The sequence below is a fragment of the Heloderma suspectum genome, chromosome 2 (genome assembly GCF_057233095.1).
Source record: "Heloderma suspectum isolate Gila_16-S chromosome 2, 16-S_ref, whole genome shotgun sequence".
NCBI lineage: Eukaryota > Metazoa > Chordata > Lepidosauria > Squamata > Helodermatidae > Heloderma > Heloderma suspectum.
In genome coordinates, this window is record NC_139459.1 from 3016136 (window position 1) to 3037833 (window position 21698).

Genomic DNA, 21698 nt, shown 5'->3' on the forward strand with positions numbered 1-21698 from the left:
ATGGAGGACGGGGGAAGTGCCAGATGACTGGAGGAGGGCTAATGTTGTCTCTATCTTCAAAAAGGGTAAGAAGGAGGAACCTGGGAACTACAGACCAGTCAGTCTGACATCAATCCCTGGGAAAATTCTGGAGCAGATGATAAAGCAATCCATCTGGAAGCACCTTGAAAACAATGCCGTGATTACTCGAGGCCAACATGGATTTGTCAAAAACAAGTCCTGCCAGACGAATCTGATCTCATTTTTGGATCAAGTAACCTCCCTTGTGGACTGTGGGAATGCTGTAGACATCATATACCTCAACTTCAGCAAAGCTTTCGACAAAGTGCCCCATGATCTCCTGATGAGCAAACTAGCTCAAAGTGGGCTAGATGAAACAACGATCCGGTGGATCCACAGTTGGCTACAGAATCGGAATCAAAGAGTGCTTCTCAATGGGACCTTCTCAAACTGGGGAGAGGTAACGAGTGGGGTACCGCAGGGCTCAGTCCTGGGCCCGGTGCTCTTCAACATTTGTATTAATGACTTGGAGGAGGAGGTGCAGGGAATGCTCATCAAATTTGCAGATGACACAAAATTGGGCGCGATCGCTAATACTTTGGAAGACAGAAACAAAATTCAAAGTGATCTGGATAGACTGGAGCGCTGGGCAGAAAACAACAGAATGACATTGAATAGGGATAAATGCCAAGTTCTGCACCTAGGAAAAAGAAACCAAATGCACAGTTACAAGATGGGGGATACGTGGCTCAACCACATGACAAGCGAGAAGGATCTTGGAATTGCTGTCGAACACAAGCTGAATATGAGCCAACAGAGTGATATGGCTGCAAAAAAGGCAAATGCTCTTTTGGGCTGCATTCATAGAAGCATTGCTTCCACATCCCGGGAAGTCCTATTTCCCCTCTACTCAGCACTGGTTAGGCCTCATCTGGAGTACTGTGTCCAGTTCTGGGCACCACACTTGAAGAAGGATGCAGACAAACTGGAGAGGGTTCAGAGGAGGGCAACTAAGCTGATCAGGGGACTGAAAACAAAGCCCTATGAAGAGAGACTGGAAGAACTGGGCATGTTTAGCCTTGAGAAGAGAAGACTGAGGGGAGATATGATAGCACTCTTCAAGTACTTGAAAGGTTGTCCCAGAGAGGAAGGCCAGGATCTCTTCTCCATCATCCCAGAGTGCAGGACACGGAATCATGGGCTCAAGTTACAGGAAGCCAGATTCCGGCTGAACATCAGGAAAAACTTCCTGACTGTTAGAGCAATACGACAATGGAACTGATTCCCTAGGGAGGTGTGGCCCCCACACTGGAGGCATCCAAGATGAGGCTGGACAGCCATCTGTCGGGGATGCTCTGACTTGGATTCCTGCATTGAGCAGGGGGTTGGACTCAATGGCCTTGTAGGCCCCTTCCAACCCTACTATTCTATGATTCTATGATTACCAGGTTTATCACCTGAACCTTTAAGAAAGCACCACTCATTAAAAGGGGGGCATCTCTGCAGTGCAGTTGGAAAGGATGTATTATCAGTGGGTTTTTCTTTTGAATTGATTGGTATTTTGTAGGCCCCTTGTAGGCCGCTTCCAACCCTACTATTCTATGATTCTATGAAATGTACACAGCTGTCAGAGCTGGACACATTGTGCCTACCCTGTCTGAGTGAAGCCACTTCTGCTGGCACCCCTAGCCATGGCCCCTGCCATGGTATAACCCACTCAGGGAGGGGTCTGACCATTCCGTTCCCACCGGGGTTGGGGGCTGCCCCAGAGTACTGGAGAGGCAGAAACCATATGATTCTGTCTCTCATCCTACTAATCTCTCCTGGCTTCAAACTGTATTGATTCAAACTGTATTGTACACCATGCCCAGGTTAGGTTTCCCACACTGGAGGCATTCAAGACGAGGCTGGACAGCCATCTGTCAGGGGTGCTCTGACCTGGATTCCTGCCTTGAGCAGGGGCTGGACTCGATGGCCTTGTAGGCCCCTTCCAATCCTACTATTCTATGATTCTATGATTCATTACAATCTGCCTCATTTTCCAGCCAGCGGCCAAGACAAGGAACACGGTTGGGGTTTGCACTCTGCCAAATTGGTCCCCCGCCCAGCACCTTTTTAATAGAAATGGATGGAATGAAGAGGGTACACAAGGCTGGAGAAGCACTCTGGAATAGATGGCTGGCTGCCTTGGTGACAGAGGGGTGGTCAGATGATTTTGCATTAACCTGTATGGGAGGAGTATGGCTGTGACTGTGGTCTCTCCCCACATATGAAACATTTCCTAGGTAAAACCAGGCTTCTATTTAGAAAGATAATTTCTGTGAGCCCTGAAGCCCACAGAACTGCCGATGAAAAAAGTTCATGACTCATAAATGAATGGCCACAGTAGAAAAGTTCCAATGAATACAGTATATTCTCTCCATCCTTGAACATACGCATAAAGCTGACCCTCTCAACTCCCACAAGCATATCCATCACAGCTCGTGCACATCAAGGAGAGTCGCCTCATGTCATTATCCTGGAAGGAGAGCGCATGCTTTCATCCGCTCATAGTCAGGCATTCTCCTGCAACTCTGCCCACTTCAGGCAAAGTATTATCCACCTCAGATGATCACAAGAAGAACAAGTGGATGGGCATCATCCAGTACAAATTATTGCTGCTCATTTATGACACAAACACAATCCTGACATTTTGTGACAAACGACATCCACGTTACGTTGTTGTTGTTGTTGTTCAGTCGTTCAGTCGTGTCCGACTCTTCGTGACCCCATGGACCATAGCACGCCAGGCCTTCCTGTCCTGCGCTCTCTCCCGGAGCGTGCTCAAGTTCATATTCATTGCATCCGTGATGCTATCTAGCCATCTCCTCCTCTGCCGTCCCCTTCTCCTTTTGCCTTCAGTCTTTCCCAGCATCAGGGTCTTTTCCAGGGAGTTTTCTCTTCGCATTAGGTGGCCAAAATATTGGAGCTTCAGCTTCAGTATCTGTCCTTCCAATGAGCACTCAGGGTTGATTTCCTTTAGGATGGACTGATTTGACCTCCTTGCAGTCCAGGGGACTCGTAAGAGTCTTCTCCAGCACCACAGTTCGAAAGCATCAATTCTTCGGCGCTCAGCCTTCCTTATAGTCCAGCTCTCACAGCCATACATTACTACTGGGAAAACTACGTTATAGTTGCCCCCAAATTTCACCCAAAGTGGAATTTCAAAGACTAACTGGAGGATCTAGTTCAGATAAAACATCTGGAGACACTTGAAAAAAGCAAAAATTTAAATGAAATGGGCCAAATTTCTCAGGGATGGTGTATACATCCCTAAAAACTGCAAAATGGGAATATTTCTTTGCTAACAAATGGAATTGCCAGCCCCAAAGTGTGAGCAGCTGCTGACTTAGATGGCTTTTTCTTTTAAAAAGGATTAGATCAATTTTTACACCGAGATAGCATACTGTAGGGCACTAAAAGCCTAATCTGACAATTGGTCAATCTTTAACACGGATATCCTGATGAGCGAACTAGCTCAAAGTGGGCTAGATGAAGCAACAATCCGGTGGATCCACAGTTGGCTACAGAATCGGACTCAAAGAGTGCTTCTCAATGGGACCTCCTCAAACTGGGGAGAGGTAACGAGTGGGGTACCACAGGGCTCAGTCCTGGGCCCAGTACTCTTCCACATTTTTATGAATGACTTGGAGGAGGAGGTGCAGGGAATGCTCATCACATTTGCAGATGACACAAAATTGGCGGGATAGCCAATACTTTGGAAGACGGAAACAAAATTCAAAGTGATCTGGATAGACTGGAGCGCTGGGCAGAAAACAACAGAATGACATTTAATAGGGATAAATGCCAAGTTCTGCACCTAGGAAAAAGAAACCAAATGCACAGTTACAAGATGGGGGATACGTGGCTCAACCACACGACAAGCGAAAAGGATCTTGGAACTGTGGTAGATAACAAGCTGAATATAAGCCAACAGTGTGATGTGGCTGCAAAAAAGGCAAATGCTGTTTTGGGCTGCATTAATAGAAGCATAGCTTCCACATCCCGGGAAATACTAGTTCCCCTCTACTCAGCACTGGTTAGGCCTCATCTGGAGTACTGTGTCCAGTTCTGGGCACCACACTTGAAGAAGGATGCAGACAAACTGGAGAGGGTTCAGAGGAGGGCAACAAAGACGATCAGAAGACTGGAAACAGCCCTATGAAGAGAGACTGAAAGAACTGGGCATGTTTAGCCTTGAGAAGAGAAGACTGAGGGGAGATATGATAGCGCTCTTCAAGTACTTGAAAGGCTGTCACAGAGAAGAAGGCCAGGATCTCTTCTCCATCATCCCAGAGTGCAGGACACGGAAGAATGGGCTCAAGTTACAGGAAGCCAGATTCCGGCTGAACATCAGGAAAAACTTCCTGACTGTTAGTGCAATACAACAATGGAACCAATTCCCTAGGGAGGTGGTGGGCTCTCCCACACTGGAGGCGTTCAAGACGAAGCTGGACAGCCATCTGTCAGGGATGCTCTGACTTGGATTCCTACATTGAGCAGGGGGTTGGACTCGATGGCCTTGTAGGCCCCTTCCAACCCTACTATTCTATGATTCTATGATTACCAGGTTTATCACCTGAACCTTTAAGAAAGCACCACTCATTAAAAGGGGGGCATCTCTGCAGTGCAGTTGGAAAAGATGTATTATCAGTGGGTTTTTCTTTTGAATTGATTGGTATTTTTCCCAGGTGAGACAGTACGTCTAATCATGAGGAAGGATATCAACTTTCAGAAAGAATTAGTGCAGTGAAAGGGAACAGTTAAAAGTAGATATAGCTTAAGGTACATTAATGTTTTGTATGGCTTTTCTGAACATTAACTTCTTTTGCGCAGCATGAAGGATTTTTCTTATGAGATTTTGTTTTTGTGCCTATATTGACATCCTTGTTTGCCTGTTATTAGGCGAGACATTTTGACATGCCTTAGCAGTTCTGTTTTGCATGTTTTAAATGTCAAAATCACTCAAATTGATATCTAAATGTACCCTCCATGTTCAGAGGAGTGTATCCCTTAAGCACCTGATGTGGGGTACCAGTGGAAGCTGGTGGCTCCGATGTCAGTGGGGCAGTGAATCTGCTCCGGGTTTCAGTCAGAACTGTAAAGGAGCTATTCAAGGTGCTTCACCTCTAACTTCCATGCCCTGCTTGCGTGCTCCTCCAAAGAGGGGTCTGGCTGGCCCCAGTGGGGAAGAGGCTGCTGGAATGGATGGATCCACCTAGATCTGATCCTACATCTGATCCAGTAGGATTCTTCTTACTTTCTAAAGGCGCCACAGAGCTCTGCCTAAGAAGGTGAAACTAGAAGGCAATTTGAAGAGAATGACTTGGGTGAAGAACTGCTTTTGCCAAATGTGGCAAAATGTCTCACAAGGTCCTGCATAGCCCTACACTAAATAATGTGTGATCAGATCAGTAACTGTGGTCCAGTTATGTTTCCTTCATAATTGTTTTAGCACAGTATCTTCCATATTATAATATTGATTCCTTTCTCCATTGTATCCTACCACCTACAGTTGCAGGGAAAAACCTACGGATTGTGCATGTAAGGGTTACTATTAGAGCTTTGGTATCTTTTTCATTTTCCTCTCCCTGCTTAGCACCAACACAGATGCACAAATAGCCTGGTCCCTAAGTGTTTGCCTTCTCAACTCAAGATATGATGTAGACATGTATAGAAGATCAAACTCCCCGTCCAGATGAATCAATCCAGAGTAAGAAAATGACCCCCCCCCCATTTACCAATGAGGATCAGAATCCCTATGCCACTTGGTGACTAAATGCAAAGCCATTCAGGGCTCTTGTGCCTTCAAGTCGTGGATAGAAGAGGAATGTTTGGCTGATGGAGAGTCTTTGACCCCTTCATTGCTAGGTTATAATGAACTACACCTGCCAAAAATCCTTCTTTTACACAATTATTAAAGGTTCAGGAGTCCTGTCCCCCTTTGGGGAGGGACCAAAGCTCAGTGGTTAAGCATTTGCTTTATGTTTGGCACAACATGTCTGAAAATTCATCTCAGCAGCACGATTAAGGAAGATTTATGGATTCAGCTGCCTTGCAGAGCATATGATTGGTGAAGTGATCTATGCTGTTGCAAGGGACATTTTCGAGTATACGTTTGATAAAGCAGTTTTCAAAAAGAGATACTGTCTGGATTCTCCTCAAATATTGCTTACTGATATATACCTTTTTATGTTTGTTTGTTCCTTATAACTGTACCATTATAAACTTATTATTGTGCTAATAGGTGTTGTACAAATGCGTGACTGTTGAATCTTCTCAATTATATTCGTGTAACTTTGTTTCTTATAATATTATAAATAGTATAGGGATTCTATTATCATTTTTATATAATTGAGGCCCTGGTTTATGGGTCCTCTTCCCCTCTGGTTTTGCATGCTCCTCCATCACTCCTGCCAAAAATTCCCTCTTTTATACAATTATTAAAGGTTCAGGAGGCTTGTCTCTCTTTGGGGAGAGGCCATAGCTCAGTCATAGAACATCTGGTTTGCATGCAAATGGTCTCATATTCAATCCCTGGCATCTCTGTGAAAACTGCCAATATCATCCTGCCGTTATACAAATCTATGGTGCAACCACACTGTGTACATTTTGGTCACCAAACCTAAAACAGGATATTGTAGAGCTGGAGAAGGTGCAGAAAAAGTAACCAAAGTCATCAAGGGGCTGGAGCAACCCCCCCTACAAGGAAAGGATACAACATCTAAGACTCTTTAGGTTAGAAAAATGGTGAGTAAGGGGAGACAGAAGTGTACAAAATTAAGCATGATGTGCAGAAAGTGGATAAGGAGACATTTTTCTCCCTTTCCCATAATACTAGAACCCAATGGGGTCATCCCATTAAGCTGATTGGTGGGACAAATAAAAGGAAGTACTTCTTCACACAGTACGTAGTTAAACTATGGAACTTGCTACCACAACATGTAGTGATGGCCACCAACTTGAATGGCTTTAAAAAGGAATTAGACAAATTCATGGAGAATAAAGGCAGTCCTTTGGTTTGATCTGCATGGCCCTTCTTATGTTGTGAAGGATCAGCTAGCAGGCAGTATTCTGTCCCAAGTGGGAATTGTGTTACTTGTGATGATGTCCCTGAGGTTCTGCATTTGTAACTGCTCTAGTTTGCCCTATATGAATCTGTGGGCAACTGATCAGGCCTTGCTGTCATGCATTGATAAGAAGTTGTCCCTAGGAAGAACTTCGAATATGGTTTGTACTGGCTCTTCCTCGGTTGAGGACTTCCTCCCTCTGGCCTGGTTCTGGGTTGCAGCCTGAGGCCTGGCCTTGCACTGGTTTTTTTCCCCACCTCGTCCATCTATCTCATCCATACCTTTTCGTTCATTTCAACTGCTATACCTTCTTCTTCCACAACTAAGTATTGATCCTGCATTTATTGGTTGTTTACCCTTTCTGCTGTGTTTCAAAAAAGATGAAGATCTGAGTTATATGCAAGTGAGTTTAGCTGCCTGGGTAGACACACAAGCTGCCTGGGTAGACACACAAGTCAACGTGTACTGAAGCTAGAACAGAGAGAGTGGCCAGATGCAAAAGAGGATACACTCCTGCACCTTTAATGGCTGGAATCCCTTTAAAAGAAGGGATTTCAAAAGCTGAAGGTTACATAGCAAGCTACACCAGAGGAAATCCTCTCTTCTACAAAACTACCGAAGGTGCAAGAGTCCAGCACTCCTCTTTGGCATCCAGCCATCCTATCATGGCGATGGTAAGGTGCTTCTCTATTGCAGACCCTGGAGCATCCTGCCAAAATGGGGCTAGATGCACAAATAGCCTGGTCCCTAAGTTCCTATGTTTGCATCTGACCACCCGACACTCTACCCATAATTAAGCTGCACTCCAGTGGACGAAGACTGGGAGGAGCAGGAGACAAACGCATGTTGAACAATCTTGAGCGCATGCCCTAATGCTTGTAAAGTCAACTGAAGTAACACATAGCTTGGTCTGTGTTCTTATTCTGGGTGGGCTACCCACATGGCTCCTGTTGGACTTCCAGCAGCCTCCCCCACCTCCTGCAAAAGGAATGCTCCACATGACATTGTCCCTCCTGTGCCTTCTCTCCCCCATCCCACCAGCCCCACTTACATCACAGTGATGTTAAAGGTGTCAGGAATGTAGGTTGGGCTAGACAGGTGCCAACTGCAGTAGAAGCCATTGGGGTAATTATTGGACCGGCACATCAGGATGGGATCCTTGGGTGGTGCTGTTGGGAGAGAGAGAAACAGAGGTCATTCCAGGCTCTATTTGCTGCAACCTTGACTGTTTTGGAACAGGAGGCATTTCTGCACAAGCTCAAACTGCTTTACCTGTCAGAGACTGCCTCTGGGAACTGTGGCTCTAGTGAGGTTCTAAGAATCTAGCAGGGAAGGGCCAGAACTCTCAAAGTGGCCATTCACAGGGGCCATTTTCAAGAGGGTCATGTGAACCCATTCCTGCATTCTTTACAACTGCTCTTTCAAACGTTAACATCTATACTGGCTAATTTGCACACCTGACGGAAAAACGGCTCTCTTCCGCCATCTATGCCCCATAAGCACCACGCGTAAGCGACACATTCTAGATTCAGTGCCACTTGCAAAACCTGCCCAGAATTCCTTGGTGTAAAGCCAGGCAGGTCTGGAAAGAACTCCCCTTTGCAGCGCAGACATGCAAGCACCAACACGCCCCCTGCATTGCCTTTGGTAGGAAAAGACCATGGCAGCGGCGTTGGGGGCGGGTGGGGGGCAAGGCACAGCATGGAGCCTTGCCCCGTTCCTCCCGCTTCCCACCCGTCACCGTAACTCTGTCTCCACATGCAGCAGAATGAAGCAGTGGAGGCTGGAGGTGGTAGAACGGTGTACACCATTTTGGAATGCTCCCCTGGATGAAAAATGCTCCGCAGATAGAAAATAACACAAGGGAGTACCCCCGGGATCCTGGCCTTTCTCCCCGATGTGTGAGTTTGGTCTGTCTGTGTTGGAGTGGAGTTTGTTCCTTTGTTTCCCCTTAATATTGGAAAGGGTGCTGCTTTAACGGCACCCCCAGCCTGCATTCTGAGATGGCAGCGTCCACTCCGCTGCCTGAGGATTCTGCCACCTCCTCCTGCTGCATGCGCAGCCCAGGTCCTGGCCCCTTCAGCCCCCTGTGCCAGGGTTGGTCCTCACACCGGGGCGAAGGAGTATGGTCCTCGCTGTGTTCTCACCCAGCTCTGAGGATCCGGCTGTGTCAGGCTGGCCTGCGGAAGCAACGGCAACAGGTTTCCTCCTCCCCGATCCCATGTTCGGAGCACTGGCCTGCAACTCTATAGCGGCATTGACCGAACAGGCCCCAGAGACTGACTCACAGAGGCACCGCATCTGTCCGGGGTCTAACAATGGTGGGAGCAGCCTGAGGTTTCATACATACATCACCCTGGCTCCTGGATTAGCGGAGGGGGGGGGGAATCTGACAGTTTTCTATTTCTCTTCCAACATGGGGGACCCAAACTGTAGCCCCAAGCGATTGCACTTACTCCCACATGAGCCAGGAAGAGGCAACTTCATTTACATGTAATCCCTGCTTACTAGAAAAGTCTGAAGGAGGAAAATGTGCACATCTCTCTCATTAAAAAGAGTCCCCCCGCCCCCACTCGAATGGTGAGGCCACCTACAAAACTGACATTTTGAACACACATAGCTAAAGACACTGGGAGACATTTGGAAGTCTCTCACCAGAAACACCAGGGGTGGGGGAGAACTGTATCCCAATATGGTTTTGGGTATGCCTAAGCCATCCAGAAAACTGATACCTAAAAATCTGGTACTGAGAGGTAGACTGGCTCTGTAGATGGAAGTTCCACATAAGACATCATGGCTCAGAACTACTGAAAGACCTCCGCAGTTCCTCCTCCATAAATGCGTCTAATCCCCTTTTAAAGCCATCTCAGCCAGCTTCCATCCACACAGTCGTGTGCCAGCAAATCCCATGAGTTAATGAGATGTGAAGAAGGGGCTTCCATTTTGTCTGTCCTGAACCTATTTCTCACCAATTTCATTGGGTGACACCCCCCCCCCCGAGCTCTAGACTTAGAAGGAGGGAAGAAAACATCCCCTCTACCCTGTTTCTCCATAACAGCCAGGATTTACTGGATTTGAGGTCGTAAGGGACTAATGTACTGCTGTCTCATGGAACAGAGGATACTAAACCACCTCCAGTAATTGCAAGCATATATCAAGCCTCCAAGCCCTGGAGTCATCACATTAGCCCCCCACAGTGCTTGTTGCAGGACACAGTCCCACACCTTCCTTCACGAAGGAGGAGGAGAGCAGCTTTCATCTCAGTGCAAAGAAGAGTCATCCAACACAACTATCCACGCACAACCAACAATATCTGGCAACCCATCACAGCTCGAGGGCTGGCTGTTCTGGGCCAGGTCCCCATGGCAAGAGTCAACAAAGCATCTGGCTCCCTTCCGCTGGCCTCTTTCCTTCTGGAGGCACACATCTTCAGTCCCCCCCCTGCCCCCGGTATTAGAGCCTGTGGCTACACTATTCCCCGCTTGGCTTGGAACAGCTCTGAAAATGGACGATCTCAAAAATGGACCTCAAAATGGACGATCCCACCACAGTCGTGGGAATGACAGCAGAGAATGGTCTGAGGTGGATTCGTGAGAGAGGAAGGGGAGACAGGGAGGAGTCACCACAGGATGAGCGGAAGGGAGCGGAACCGGTGTGAAGCTCGGTGTGTGTGTGTGTGTGTGTACGGGGGGCAATATTTCCTCCCCCCTCCCTACACACCATTGTTTTCCGGAAAGACATAAAAGGAGCCCTATTTGATCAGATTAATGGCCCATCTGAAACAGACTTTCCCAACCTCCAGATGTGCTAGGCTGCTATATATACTGATATATACTGTATAATGAAATGCTTTTTCTTCCTCTCACAAATGCAGTGATGAGAAGAGCATATGAAGATCCATATGCTAGTTCAGACCAAAGGCCTATCTAGCCTAGCATCCTGGTTCCCAAAGTGGCCAACTAGTTGCACCAATGGGAAGCCCAGGGTCAGCCAAAACTGGAGAACATCCAAAATAACCCAATGGAATGAGGGCCACAGGATTCACCTTCAAGATATATCTTTTCGGAGATCTCTGCAGCCGTTTTTTAAAAAGAAATATTGACCCCTGTAGAAGGCCCTTATATATGATACACGGCCGAAACGCATTGGGCTACTTCAAGGAATAAACCCATTTTTTTTCAACATCTGGAGCCTTTGTCTCTTCATGCCAATGGGAAGCCCACAATGATCCTATCTCTCTATGGCATCCAAAAATAGTAGAGACATGTCTGGAAGGAAATGTGGCTGAATGGGTGGGCAGCCCCTGCTTCCCTCACAGCTGGCTTTGGGCCATTTTTATTTCCCTTGGCTCATGCGTCCCCCCACCCTTCTCCATCCCTTGGGATCCTCACCACCATCCTCTGCCTCCTCCTTTCCTTAAATCTTATACAGTTATACCCCTCCGCACAATAGCCCATGTTAGTGAAAACACCCACCAAATTCACCAAACTAGATAACGTGTTCCTCCCTTTCCTCGCCCTCCCAAGTCCTGTTCGGTGTCCCTTTTTGTTTCTTGACAGCTGCTCCATTGGTTGGTTGTTGTTTCTGAATGTCTACATTCATTTTTGACCTCTGGCTTCCAGGCCTATTCAATACAGCACTCTTTGCTCCTTTCCATACATGATGTGTCCTGGTTATTAGACATGCAAATAGGTCTGAGATGAGGGTGTGGATTGGTGTAACAACTGCTGATTTCACAAAGGCACTGATGTCTTCTGTCAAGGAAGAAAGCAGGGCTGTAACAGTGTACTTTCTAAGAGAAAGGGGGCATTCATGTGTGTGTGTGTGTGTGTGCGCGTGCGTGCGCATGTGTGTGCATTCTCCCAGATGAAAGTCAGTCACTTTATCTGTATACTGCTTTTCTGTATACACTACTTTCTAAGCAGGTCACAACACAACAAACAAAAATATGGATACATCAACAGTACATTATTATCCATAGCATATCCCTATAAAAGACACTTCCAAACAGTGTCACAATAGATACCTAATTTAAAAGCACATTCTGCAATATGAAAATATCAAAAGAGTCACCCCGTCTAATCACAAACTCAGGTGCTGAGTGCCAACAGCTATGTATATAAACAAAACCAGACCACTGAGAAACAAGAAGGAAGTATCAGCATGGCTGGGTGAACTTTAAGGGATGCAGAAGTACCCCAACCCCCACCCCAAAACTTAACCCCCCCCCCCAGCATTATGAGGGCTGAGCATGTTCAGTAGCTGCAGAATCCTTACCTGTCCATTGGAAAAGAAAACCAGAAAAGGGAGATGGGGAGAGAAGAGTGGAATGCCCCCATTGTCAGAAAAGGCCGTCAACACAGGCGTGGAGGGGGGATGCAACCCCTTCCTCTCCTGCTGAGGTTTTGAGGAAAGTCCTTCTTCTGAAACTAGTATTTACTGCTGTCAGGGGTAGGGGTGGATCCAACATTGGCACCAATGTCATCCAGTAGCCAGGTGCAGAGCAAGGGAGCAGGGCTCTGGCACCTTTACGAGTTGTGCCGAAGAGGGAATTCCAGGCAAGTTCAGCTAATATCTTTAGAATTCTTTTGTTGTTGTTGTCTTAATAGTTTTCACAAGTTTGTAAGACACAATCTAATGTGAAAATTGTCAAACCAGACAGGATTGAAAGCATTAATTTAGGTTTAATATCATCCTATTTAACAACTGCATTTACCCTAAATTAGATTCATATATCATCAAGATCACCTATTTCCTACATTGTAAAGTATCTTAATTTCTGTTATGCATTAAATCTGTATGTGTGTGTGTGTGTGTGTGTGTGTGTATATATATATACACACACACACACACATATACATATATATGTCATTAAATCTGAAGATATATATATATATATATATATATATATATATATGCCATTAGGCATGAATAACTCAGAAAAAATTACAAGTAATTTGTTATTATCCAATTTGCTAAGTGTTTGGGAAAGACTGAGTTCTCAATTGTCTCTACTAGTATCTCATATATATATATATATATATAGAGAGAGAGAGAGAGAGAGAGAATGAGATACTAGTAGAGACTATTGAGAACTCAGTCTTTCCCAAACACTTAGCAAATTGGATAATAACAAATTACGTGTAATTTTTTCTGAGTTATTCATGCATAATGACATGGACACAGGAATGTGTGATGGTGAGCATGTTCAATTTCCAAGCCATTAACTATTCCATAAATCATTAATCAATTGTATGGCCAATCTATGCAATTAGTGGACTAATATTAGGGACTGATCATCCTATGTTTTTATCTTCCTGCAACAGGCTAATAGTTGTGTAGAAGAGAACCTTTTAAAGTGCTGAAAGCTAGCAAAACTCTCCATCTGGAAGTGCCCGATAGTCTTTTCAAATTTAAACTAAGAAGTCATGCTTTTGGAATACCTTTCCATTATTTTTAGCTGCCTAGATCATCCCTGAAGGCTCTGACAGAAGCTTGGCCTACAAATGCAGCAGAATGAGGTGGCATCTAGAATCCTGAGGTGGTAAAATGGATTCCACTGCTTCAGACTACAGATGTGGGGATATTTCTTTAAATGTTCCTCCATGGATATAAATCCCTGAAAGTAAAAAGGTATACAGCATGCTCCCTGCTGAGCTAGCTTTTTACCTGCAGGGAGGCTGTTTGTCTGTCTGTCTGTCTACTTTTACATAGGGGAGCATTCAAAGATGGCATCCTGCACCTGCAGGCCATCCTACCCCCTCATTCGCCTGCACGTGGAGACCAGGTTAGGAGCGGAGGCATCAAAGGCTCCCTCCACCAGAACCCTTGAGACCCTCTAACCCATCACCCCCCATGGACTGTGTGCAATCTGCTTGAGCACAGAATTCAGTATGAGGTGCATAATTCAGAGACCTAAAAGTCCTATTTTTAATTTAAAAGACCATAAAGGCACCCCAACCTTACAGACAGCATCAATGGTCCATCAAAGCCCTAAATTACAGCTTTGATTTAAGAGACAGTAAAGGCACCCCAGGAATGCTCAGCCACAGCGAGGAGTGCAAAGCAGTGTTGAGATCCTGCATCCCGAACACTTGCAAGGCAGGATCTGAGTTTTTCCCGAACAGGAAAGACTTGCAGAGACCCGAAGGCCTGATCCTGAGCAGCCCTGTTCAGGGAGCACATGGATAAGCGATGAGCTCAATTTGCAAAAGCTTGCAACCTTTCTGGTAAGAAGAGTTAAAAATAACTGGCAACCTTGTGACTTTAAAGGCAGCCTCTGGCCACTGCAGCCGAAATCCCAAACAAGCCTTGGAGTCTGTTTTATTCTATTACAGAGACTGACACAGATGTTAAATTCCTTAAAAAGACTCCAGGTCCTTTAATTAATTTAAAGCCCCCAACTAATGAATGGATTTACTTGCAAATTCCCAGAAAATCCATTTCGCATGCAAGGACTAAGTGCCTCAAAGTTTGGGGAGGAGCAGATGGCACGTGACTGAATGACTGAATTAAGTGCACGATAAAACCCAGCGCTATCGACAGACTTGAGACTGCTGCCTCCACAGAAATGTGAACCCTGATCCTTTAGCAGGGCCTTGCGATTTCTGGCAGGTAACCTGGGTTGAGCAAAGCCTGCCTCTGCGTAGGAACAAGCCAATTAGAGCTTTCTGAAAGGATGCCAGGGTTGGTGGAAGGTGACCGTTCCAGCAGATTTTAGGAAATCATAAATGCTCCCCCTTTCTTCAGTAACCATCAAGCAGCATCTGTCATGTTTGTCACAAAGTATAGGAGAGATGAAGGATGATGTCGTTCCTTGAATCAAGGTCTGATGAAGAGTTACGTGAAAGTCAAAAGCTTGCATATTCCACATCAATTTCTCTTTTGTGTCTCTTTTTGCATTCTTGACAAGTGAGATGAATAATAATGCCCTGCCAACTTCAATCTTCAAGCATCAATGTAGACCGCATCAATGTAGGAGTTAGGGGCTAGATTTCAGATAGTCGACGGTTAGATTTGCAGTCCTTTTTCCTCACAGGGCTCCTGTGCACAACAGGCAGAAATCCAACAGGCTAACTTGCCCTATCACTGCTTCACCATACTGGGAAAAGTTGTGCAACTGCTGCTGCATGACTGTCTGTCTGTCTGTCTGTCTGTCACACAGCTATTAAAGGCACAGGAATCCTGCCTGGGGAAAAAGGGTGGTCACTCGACCAGCCCTGGACTCACAATGATCCAAATCAGAGGAGAATCCCAATGTCCTTGCAAGTCATCATGGGCACAAGCGCTTATTCTGCACACTGCAGCAGATCTCCCATGTGGGTGTTCAGCTGTGGTGCACAAAACTGTGTCCTGGACTCATGGTGTATGATTCAGACAAGTGCTGTTCAGTGTTCATGCTTCTGTCCAGGCAAGAAAAGGACAACAGGCTGAAATTGAGCACTTGTGCATCCTAAATATCTCCAGTAATGTCTAGGGATGTGCAAATCAGCAAAACTCAAGCTTGCTAAAGTTCCCTGAATTCCATCTTGAAGCTCGTTCTGACTCGAATCTGTATCAGACTGAGAGCTTTGTTTTTTTCTTTTTCTGCATGAAAACCCATGTGAATTTTTGTGCATATTTTTCCAAATGTACGCATCAGTTGTGCACTTCTTTGTAATGTACACATCCTTCTCCCACTGAGCAAGGCATAACTGTGTGCCTTTTTCTAAAGTGCACATTTTTCAAATGTACACATGCTGTTGAACACCATTTTTCTGGTCCACGAATTACACTGCAAGCTCAGAAATGTATGGACTTTGACAGCAGACTGCATCTTGGTTATGGTCTGGAAGGTGCAAACTGGGTAAATCCTGATCAAAAACCAGCTGAAACGAATTTCTCATACTTCCCTAGGAATGTCCTGTCAGTGGCTGGAAGCTTCTCCCCATGACTTTCAGCACCAGGCTGGTCCTGTGGACAGAGGCTGGAGAAGTGAGACTTTACCCAGATCAGCCTGTTCTCTCAGTTGGAGCAGAAGGCGCTTGGTGCTAGGCCCTCTCTCAGTTTCACTTGGAAATCTGATTTCCTGTCTTTCTTTACCTTTGTTCTAGTCAGATTTGCCTTCACCAAGACTCCCTAAACAACGTTATTGTCCACGAAAGCTCCTCAAGAGCTGAGCTGCCTTGGTAAAAGGTCTTGCCAGCCATGTCCCAGTGTGCACCGCCAATGCTCCCTCCTCAACTGTCTCTCCGAGGCTGCAATGTGGAGGGACTGTGGCTCAGTGGTGCAGCCTGCACTCTGCATGCAGAAGGTTCCAGGTTCAACTTCCCACATCTTCAAAGGATCACCTGGCAGCTGATGGCAAAGGTCTCTCTCTGCCAGAGACCCTAAAGCACCACTGCCTGTCAGAGTAAAGGATACTGGTCTAGATGGACATAGTCTTACTGGTATAAGATAGCTTCCTATGTAACTGGGAGACACAGACTTCAGCCAGAGATGACCAGCTGCAGACTCCTATTTACAAGCCCTAGTTGCTTTGCAGGGTAATTTATTGCAAATCTGAGCTGTTGGATAGCTCTGACCTCAGGTCTTAAAGCAGAAGTTGGAGACGTATGGCTTAAAATCTGCAAGGAAGAGAGTGAGAGCGAGTGAGGGAGATACATCCTCTTTTCTGCCTTTATCATCTCACTCCCTGCTCTGGTATGACATGCGCATCTCCACTAATAGCTATTTCAGCCTTCAGACACCAGAAGAAGGCCACAGCCTGGATAATGAGTCTGACGAATAGATTATTTGAACAGACCCACAGCAAAAACATTGGGGGGGGGAACAGCCAGCCAGCCAGCCAGCCTCCCTCCCTCCCTCTTTCCTGCTTCACAACACCTCTGCTTTGTTACAGATGCAGGACAGGCAGGCAATCATCTCAAGGGCAGCCATGCATTCATGGGGGGAAAGGACCGTCCCCTGGGCTAATGCACCCCACCCCTTTCTGACCTGTGTGCAAAAGAAAGAGGGCTTGCAGGATTTGGCAACAAGAGTTGTGTTTCACAGATACCACAGGGTGGCAGCACTTCACAGGCTGTTCTGCTTCACACAGAGGACACGGAAGCATCGCTATGCTGGATCAGACAAGTGGCCCCTGCCGTGTGCCTCTGTGCCCTGTCTTCCAGAGCAATGCGCCAGGGTAGCTCACAAGCAAGACCTGAGGGCTGCACCCCTCCCCTATGGCTGTTCTCCAGAATCAGGGCATCAGAAGCCTACATGACAAATATCAGGACTTCACCCCAATGTGAACGTTGAAGCTGCTTTCTGCTTCCAGGCCTCAGTATGGTCTTATCTGGATAGCATTGGACCTCCAGGGTCTCGGCCTGGGACCTTTCCTACCTCTGCCACTGGAGATCCCTTTTTGGCTGGAGGGGCCAGGGACCCAACCTGCTGTGTGCATTGAGCTCATCTTTGGAGCCTCTCTTCCTGGTGGCTGCCCCAAGGTGAGGCAAGGCAGGTGGCGTCCAGGGAGACAGGGCCTTCTCAGGGGCAGCGCCGCATTTGTGGAATTCGCTGCCCCGGGAGGCTCACCTCATGCCAACGTTGCTATCTTTTCTGTACCAGGCAAATACATTTTCTGCTCCCAGGTTCCTTCATACATTATTTTAACATGCTGCAATTTATTGGCTTTTATTTTTTACATTTTGTTGTTTTGCAAATTGCTCAAGAAGCTTTCCTGAGGGGAAGTATAGATATCTTTAATATAAAACCAAACCATCAATTGAACCTGGGGCTTTTTACATCCAAAGCATGTGTTCTACCCATTGAGCAATGCTCCTCCCCCATTTACCAACTTTGACTCCGTCAGAAAAAGCGGGCCCACACAGCAAAATGTTTTAAAAGTTTTTAAGATGAGCCTTGGTGAACCCCTGCTTCTTCAGATCCATGTTGTCCATACTGAGGAGATTTATTTATTTATTTATTTATTTTATTTATTTCTATACCGCCCAATAGCCGAAGCTCTCTGGGCGGTTCACAAAAACTAAAACCAAACAACACACAATAAAACAATTTAAAATATATAGAACATTAAAACCACAATATAACAATACAACCACAATAAAACCTAGCAGCAGTACAGGAGTTTAAAATACAGATTTAAAACAGCAAAGATAAAAATTTAGAAAGCTAAAATGCCTGGGAAAATAAAAAGGTCTTCACCTGGCGCCGAAAGGAGTACAATGTAGGTGCCAGGCGAACCTCACTAGGGAGCTCATTCCAGAGCCGGGGTGCCACAACAGAAAAAGCCCTCCTCCTAGTAGCCACCCGCCTCACTTCCTTTGGCAGGGGCTCACGGAGAAGGGCCGCTGATGATGATCTTAAGGTCCGGGCAGGCACATATGGGAGGAGGCGATCCTTCAGGTAACCTGGCCCCAAGCCGTTAAGGGCTTTGAATGTTAATACCAGCACTTTGAATCGGGCCCGGAAATGGACCGGCAGCCAGTGCAGCTGGAAAAGTACTGGCGTAATATGAGCTCGCAGGCCAGTCCCTGTTAACAATCTTGCTGCCCTATTTTGGACCAGCTGAAGTTTCCGGACCGTTTTCAAAGGCAGCCCCACGTATAACGCATTGCAGTAATCCAGACGAGAAGTTATCAGAGCATGGATAACTGTAGCTAGGCTATCTCTGTCCAGATAAGGGCGTAGTTGGTATACCAGCCTAAGCTGATAAAAAGTGCTCCGTGCCACTGAGTTCACCTGTGCCTCAAGTGACAGTTCTGGATCCAAGAGCACCCCCAAACTACGAACCTGATCCTTTAGGGGGAGTGCAACCCCCTCCAGAACAGGTTGAATATCACCTAGCCGGGCAGACGAACCACCCACTAACAGTACCTCCGTCTTGTCTGGATTGAGTTTCAGTTTATTGGCCCTCATCCAGTCCATTACCGTGCCCAGGCACTGGTTCAGAACAGCCACTGCCTCACCTGGTTTTGATGAGAAAGAGAGGTAGAGCTGGGTGTCATCCGCATATTGATGGCACCTCAGCCCACACCTCCGGATAACCTCCCCCAGCGGTTTCATGTAGATGTTAAACAGCATGGGGGATAGAATAGAGCCCTGTGGAACCCCATGGCACAATTGCCATGGCACAGAGCAATAATCCCCCAGCACCACCTTCTGCAATCGGCCATCCAAGTAGGAGCGGAACCACTGTAGTGCAGTGCCTCCAACTCCCAACCCAGACAACCTATCCAGAAGGATACCATGGTCGATGGTATCGAAAGCCGCCGAGAGGTCCAGGAGAATCAACAGGGTCGCACTCCCCCTGTCCCTCTCCCGGCAGAGGTCATCCCACAGGGCGACCAAGGCAGTTTCCATTCCAAAACCAGGCCTGAAGCCCGATTGAAATGGATCTAGATATTCCGTTTCATTCAAGAGTGCCTGGAGCTGTCCTACAACCACCCGCTCAAGCACCTTGCCCAGGAAGGGGATGTTGGCCACTGGCCTATAATTGTTAACATCCTCTGGGTCCAGGTTAGGCTTTTTCAGGAGTGGTCTAATTACTGCCTCTTTTAAAGCGGCAGGCACCACTCCCTCTCTCAAGGAGGAATTTACAACCTTCTGGACCCAGCCGGACAACCCCTCCTTGTTTGATTTAATAAGCCATGAAGGGCAAGGGTCAAGCACACAAGTGGTCGATCGGACTTGGCCAAGCACCTTGTCCGCATCCTCAGGCCTCAGTAACTGAAACTCATCCAATAAAACTGGACCAGACGGTGCTCTAGAGATGCTCCAGATCAGGGGGAGTCGAGCCTGAAGCCTATGGACCAGATCCGGCCTGCCTGGGGCCCCAATCCAGCCAACTGGGGTTCCCTAGACGGCCACTCTCCCTTCCCCTTCCCCTGGCCCCACCCCCTTTCCACGGACCACCAGTCACTTGGCAGTTTTCCAGCTTTTGTGCAGCCCCGCACCCCCAATTCTAAAAGGCTGAGATGCCTCTTTGAAGGCTGGGTTACGGGCAGTCGGAGTTTGAAGCTACAACAGGCTGGTACGTTTTGCTTTTTTGGCCCCACCCCTTTTGCCTTTGGCCCCGCCCACCCCGGAATGCAGCCCCTGAGAGCTTCTCCAGAACTGCATTCCGTCCTCGGGCTGAAGGGTTTGACACCCCTGCTCCAAGCAGCGCGCCTCTTAGACTGAAACTACACGAGACAAGCCGCCAAATCTATGTTTCTACAAACTTGTTTTTAAAAAGACCACAGGATGGTAGCTGGAATCTCAAGCATGGCAGCAGCAGGAGGGGTGATCAGTCCTTCTCCAAGGATTTTTCCCCACACAAAACCACCCCACGTATTCTTCCTAGTGTGTGTGTGGGGGGGAGGGGCAGGATACAGCCCCCTGTATCTTTTTACCCCTTGGGGAGAGAAGCACAGCTGGGCAGGGGAAGACTCTGAGCAAACAGCAGGAAGAGAAACCCGCCACCTGCAGTTGCCACTTAAAAGAAAGATGGCAGGAAGTTCCATGCCGCTGAGCACCACATGCACTCTGGACTTCACGTGGCACGGCGGGCCTAAGCAGTTTTGCAGGATGGGCAAATAACTGGAGGTTTGGACTGAGCTTGCAAGGCTACAGGAAGCCACTGCCTGCGTGGGAGCACTCCATGCTCCTGGAATCCGGACTGCATTCTGCCCCAGCTGAGCCTAAGGGCCAGGAGAGGCACCACTGTAGCAAGGGGATTTTAAATACTTCGAAAAAGTGCTCAAGGCCAGCCACCTGTCATACATTTATCCAGACTCGAGGCTCCAAATCTATTTCAGATTGTGCCTTTGAAAAACGCAAGCCGGCTCAGGCTGCACAAAAGCTGCTTTGAAAATCCCCCCAAAGAAACAGATCGTGTCAGCTTAAAACCAGGAGTACAAACCCACTCAGTGCGTCAGCTTTAAAATGGCACTCCAGAGCACGGATCGGCAGCAAACTCAAGCGGGTGAAGCATATCTGAATGAGCTCATCATGATTTATGGGGCTGTGGGAGACGCCTGGAATTAGGTCCTCGACAGCACAACACCAAGAACTATGATAATGCTTAGGGGAGCCTTCTCCAACCTGGTCCCTCCAGATGTGCTGGACTACAATTCCCAGAATCCCCCAGCCAGCCCAGTTAACTATTGGTTTTCACACTTCTGTGAATTCTGCAATATTGTTCTCTGCTCAAAAATGTACCAAAATACATTAAAAACGCATGTTTTAGGATAAAATGAGTACAGAAAAGTGTATTTAAATGTGAATTCTCATGCAGTTTTAAAAAAATATGTTTGCAGATTGATAAGGAAAGGGGATGGAATGAAGCCATGCAAAACTGACATAGACTGGAAACAGACTGCTCCACCAATCCCAGCCCAGACGCTGAGCGCTCCTCTGTCGCTTTCCCTTTTGATGAGCCATGTCCTCTGCTGCCCTCCCACCTGGACTCCATCTATGCCCCTCTTTCAGGGAAGAGGTTAGTTTGCACTTCTCCATAAGGTCACCACTGAGCCACTTGGGCTTCGTCGTGGTGCCCTTTTGTAGTTTTCTGCCCCATGGCTCTCTAAGGCTGATTGCATAATTATGGTTAAACTGATTATGAGA

The 21698-nt window shown here is 47.0% G+C and overlaps 1 protein-coding gene across 2 annotated transcripts in view; it reads right to left on the reverse strand.

Moving 5' to 3' along the window:
• CNTFR (ciliary neurotrophic factor receptor) overlaps positions 1-21698 on the reverse strand; it is a 476854-nt gene that overhangs the window by 62710 nt on the left and 392446 nt on the right. For both annotated transcript variants that reach the window (XM_084832002.1, XM_084832001.1), the window contains exon 5: positions 8161-8278. In XM_084832002.1, the coding sequence (XP_084688128.1) occupies positions 8161-8278 (118 nt within the window). The remainder of the gene's footprint in view (positions 1-8160; positions 8279-21698) is intronic.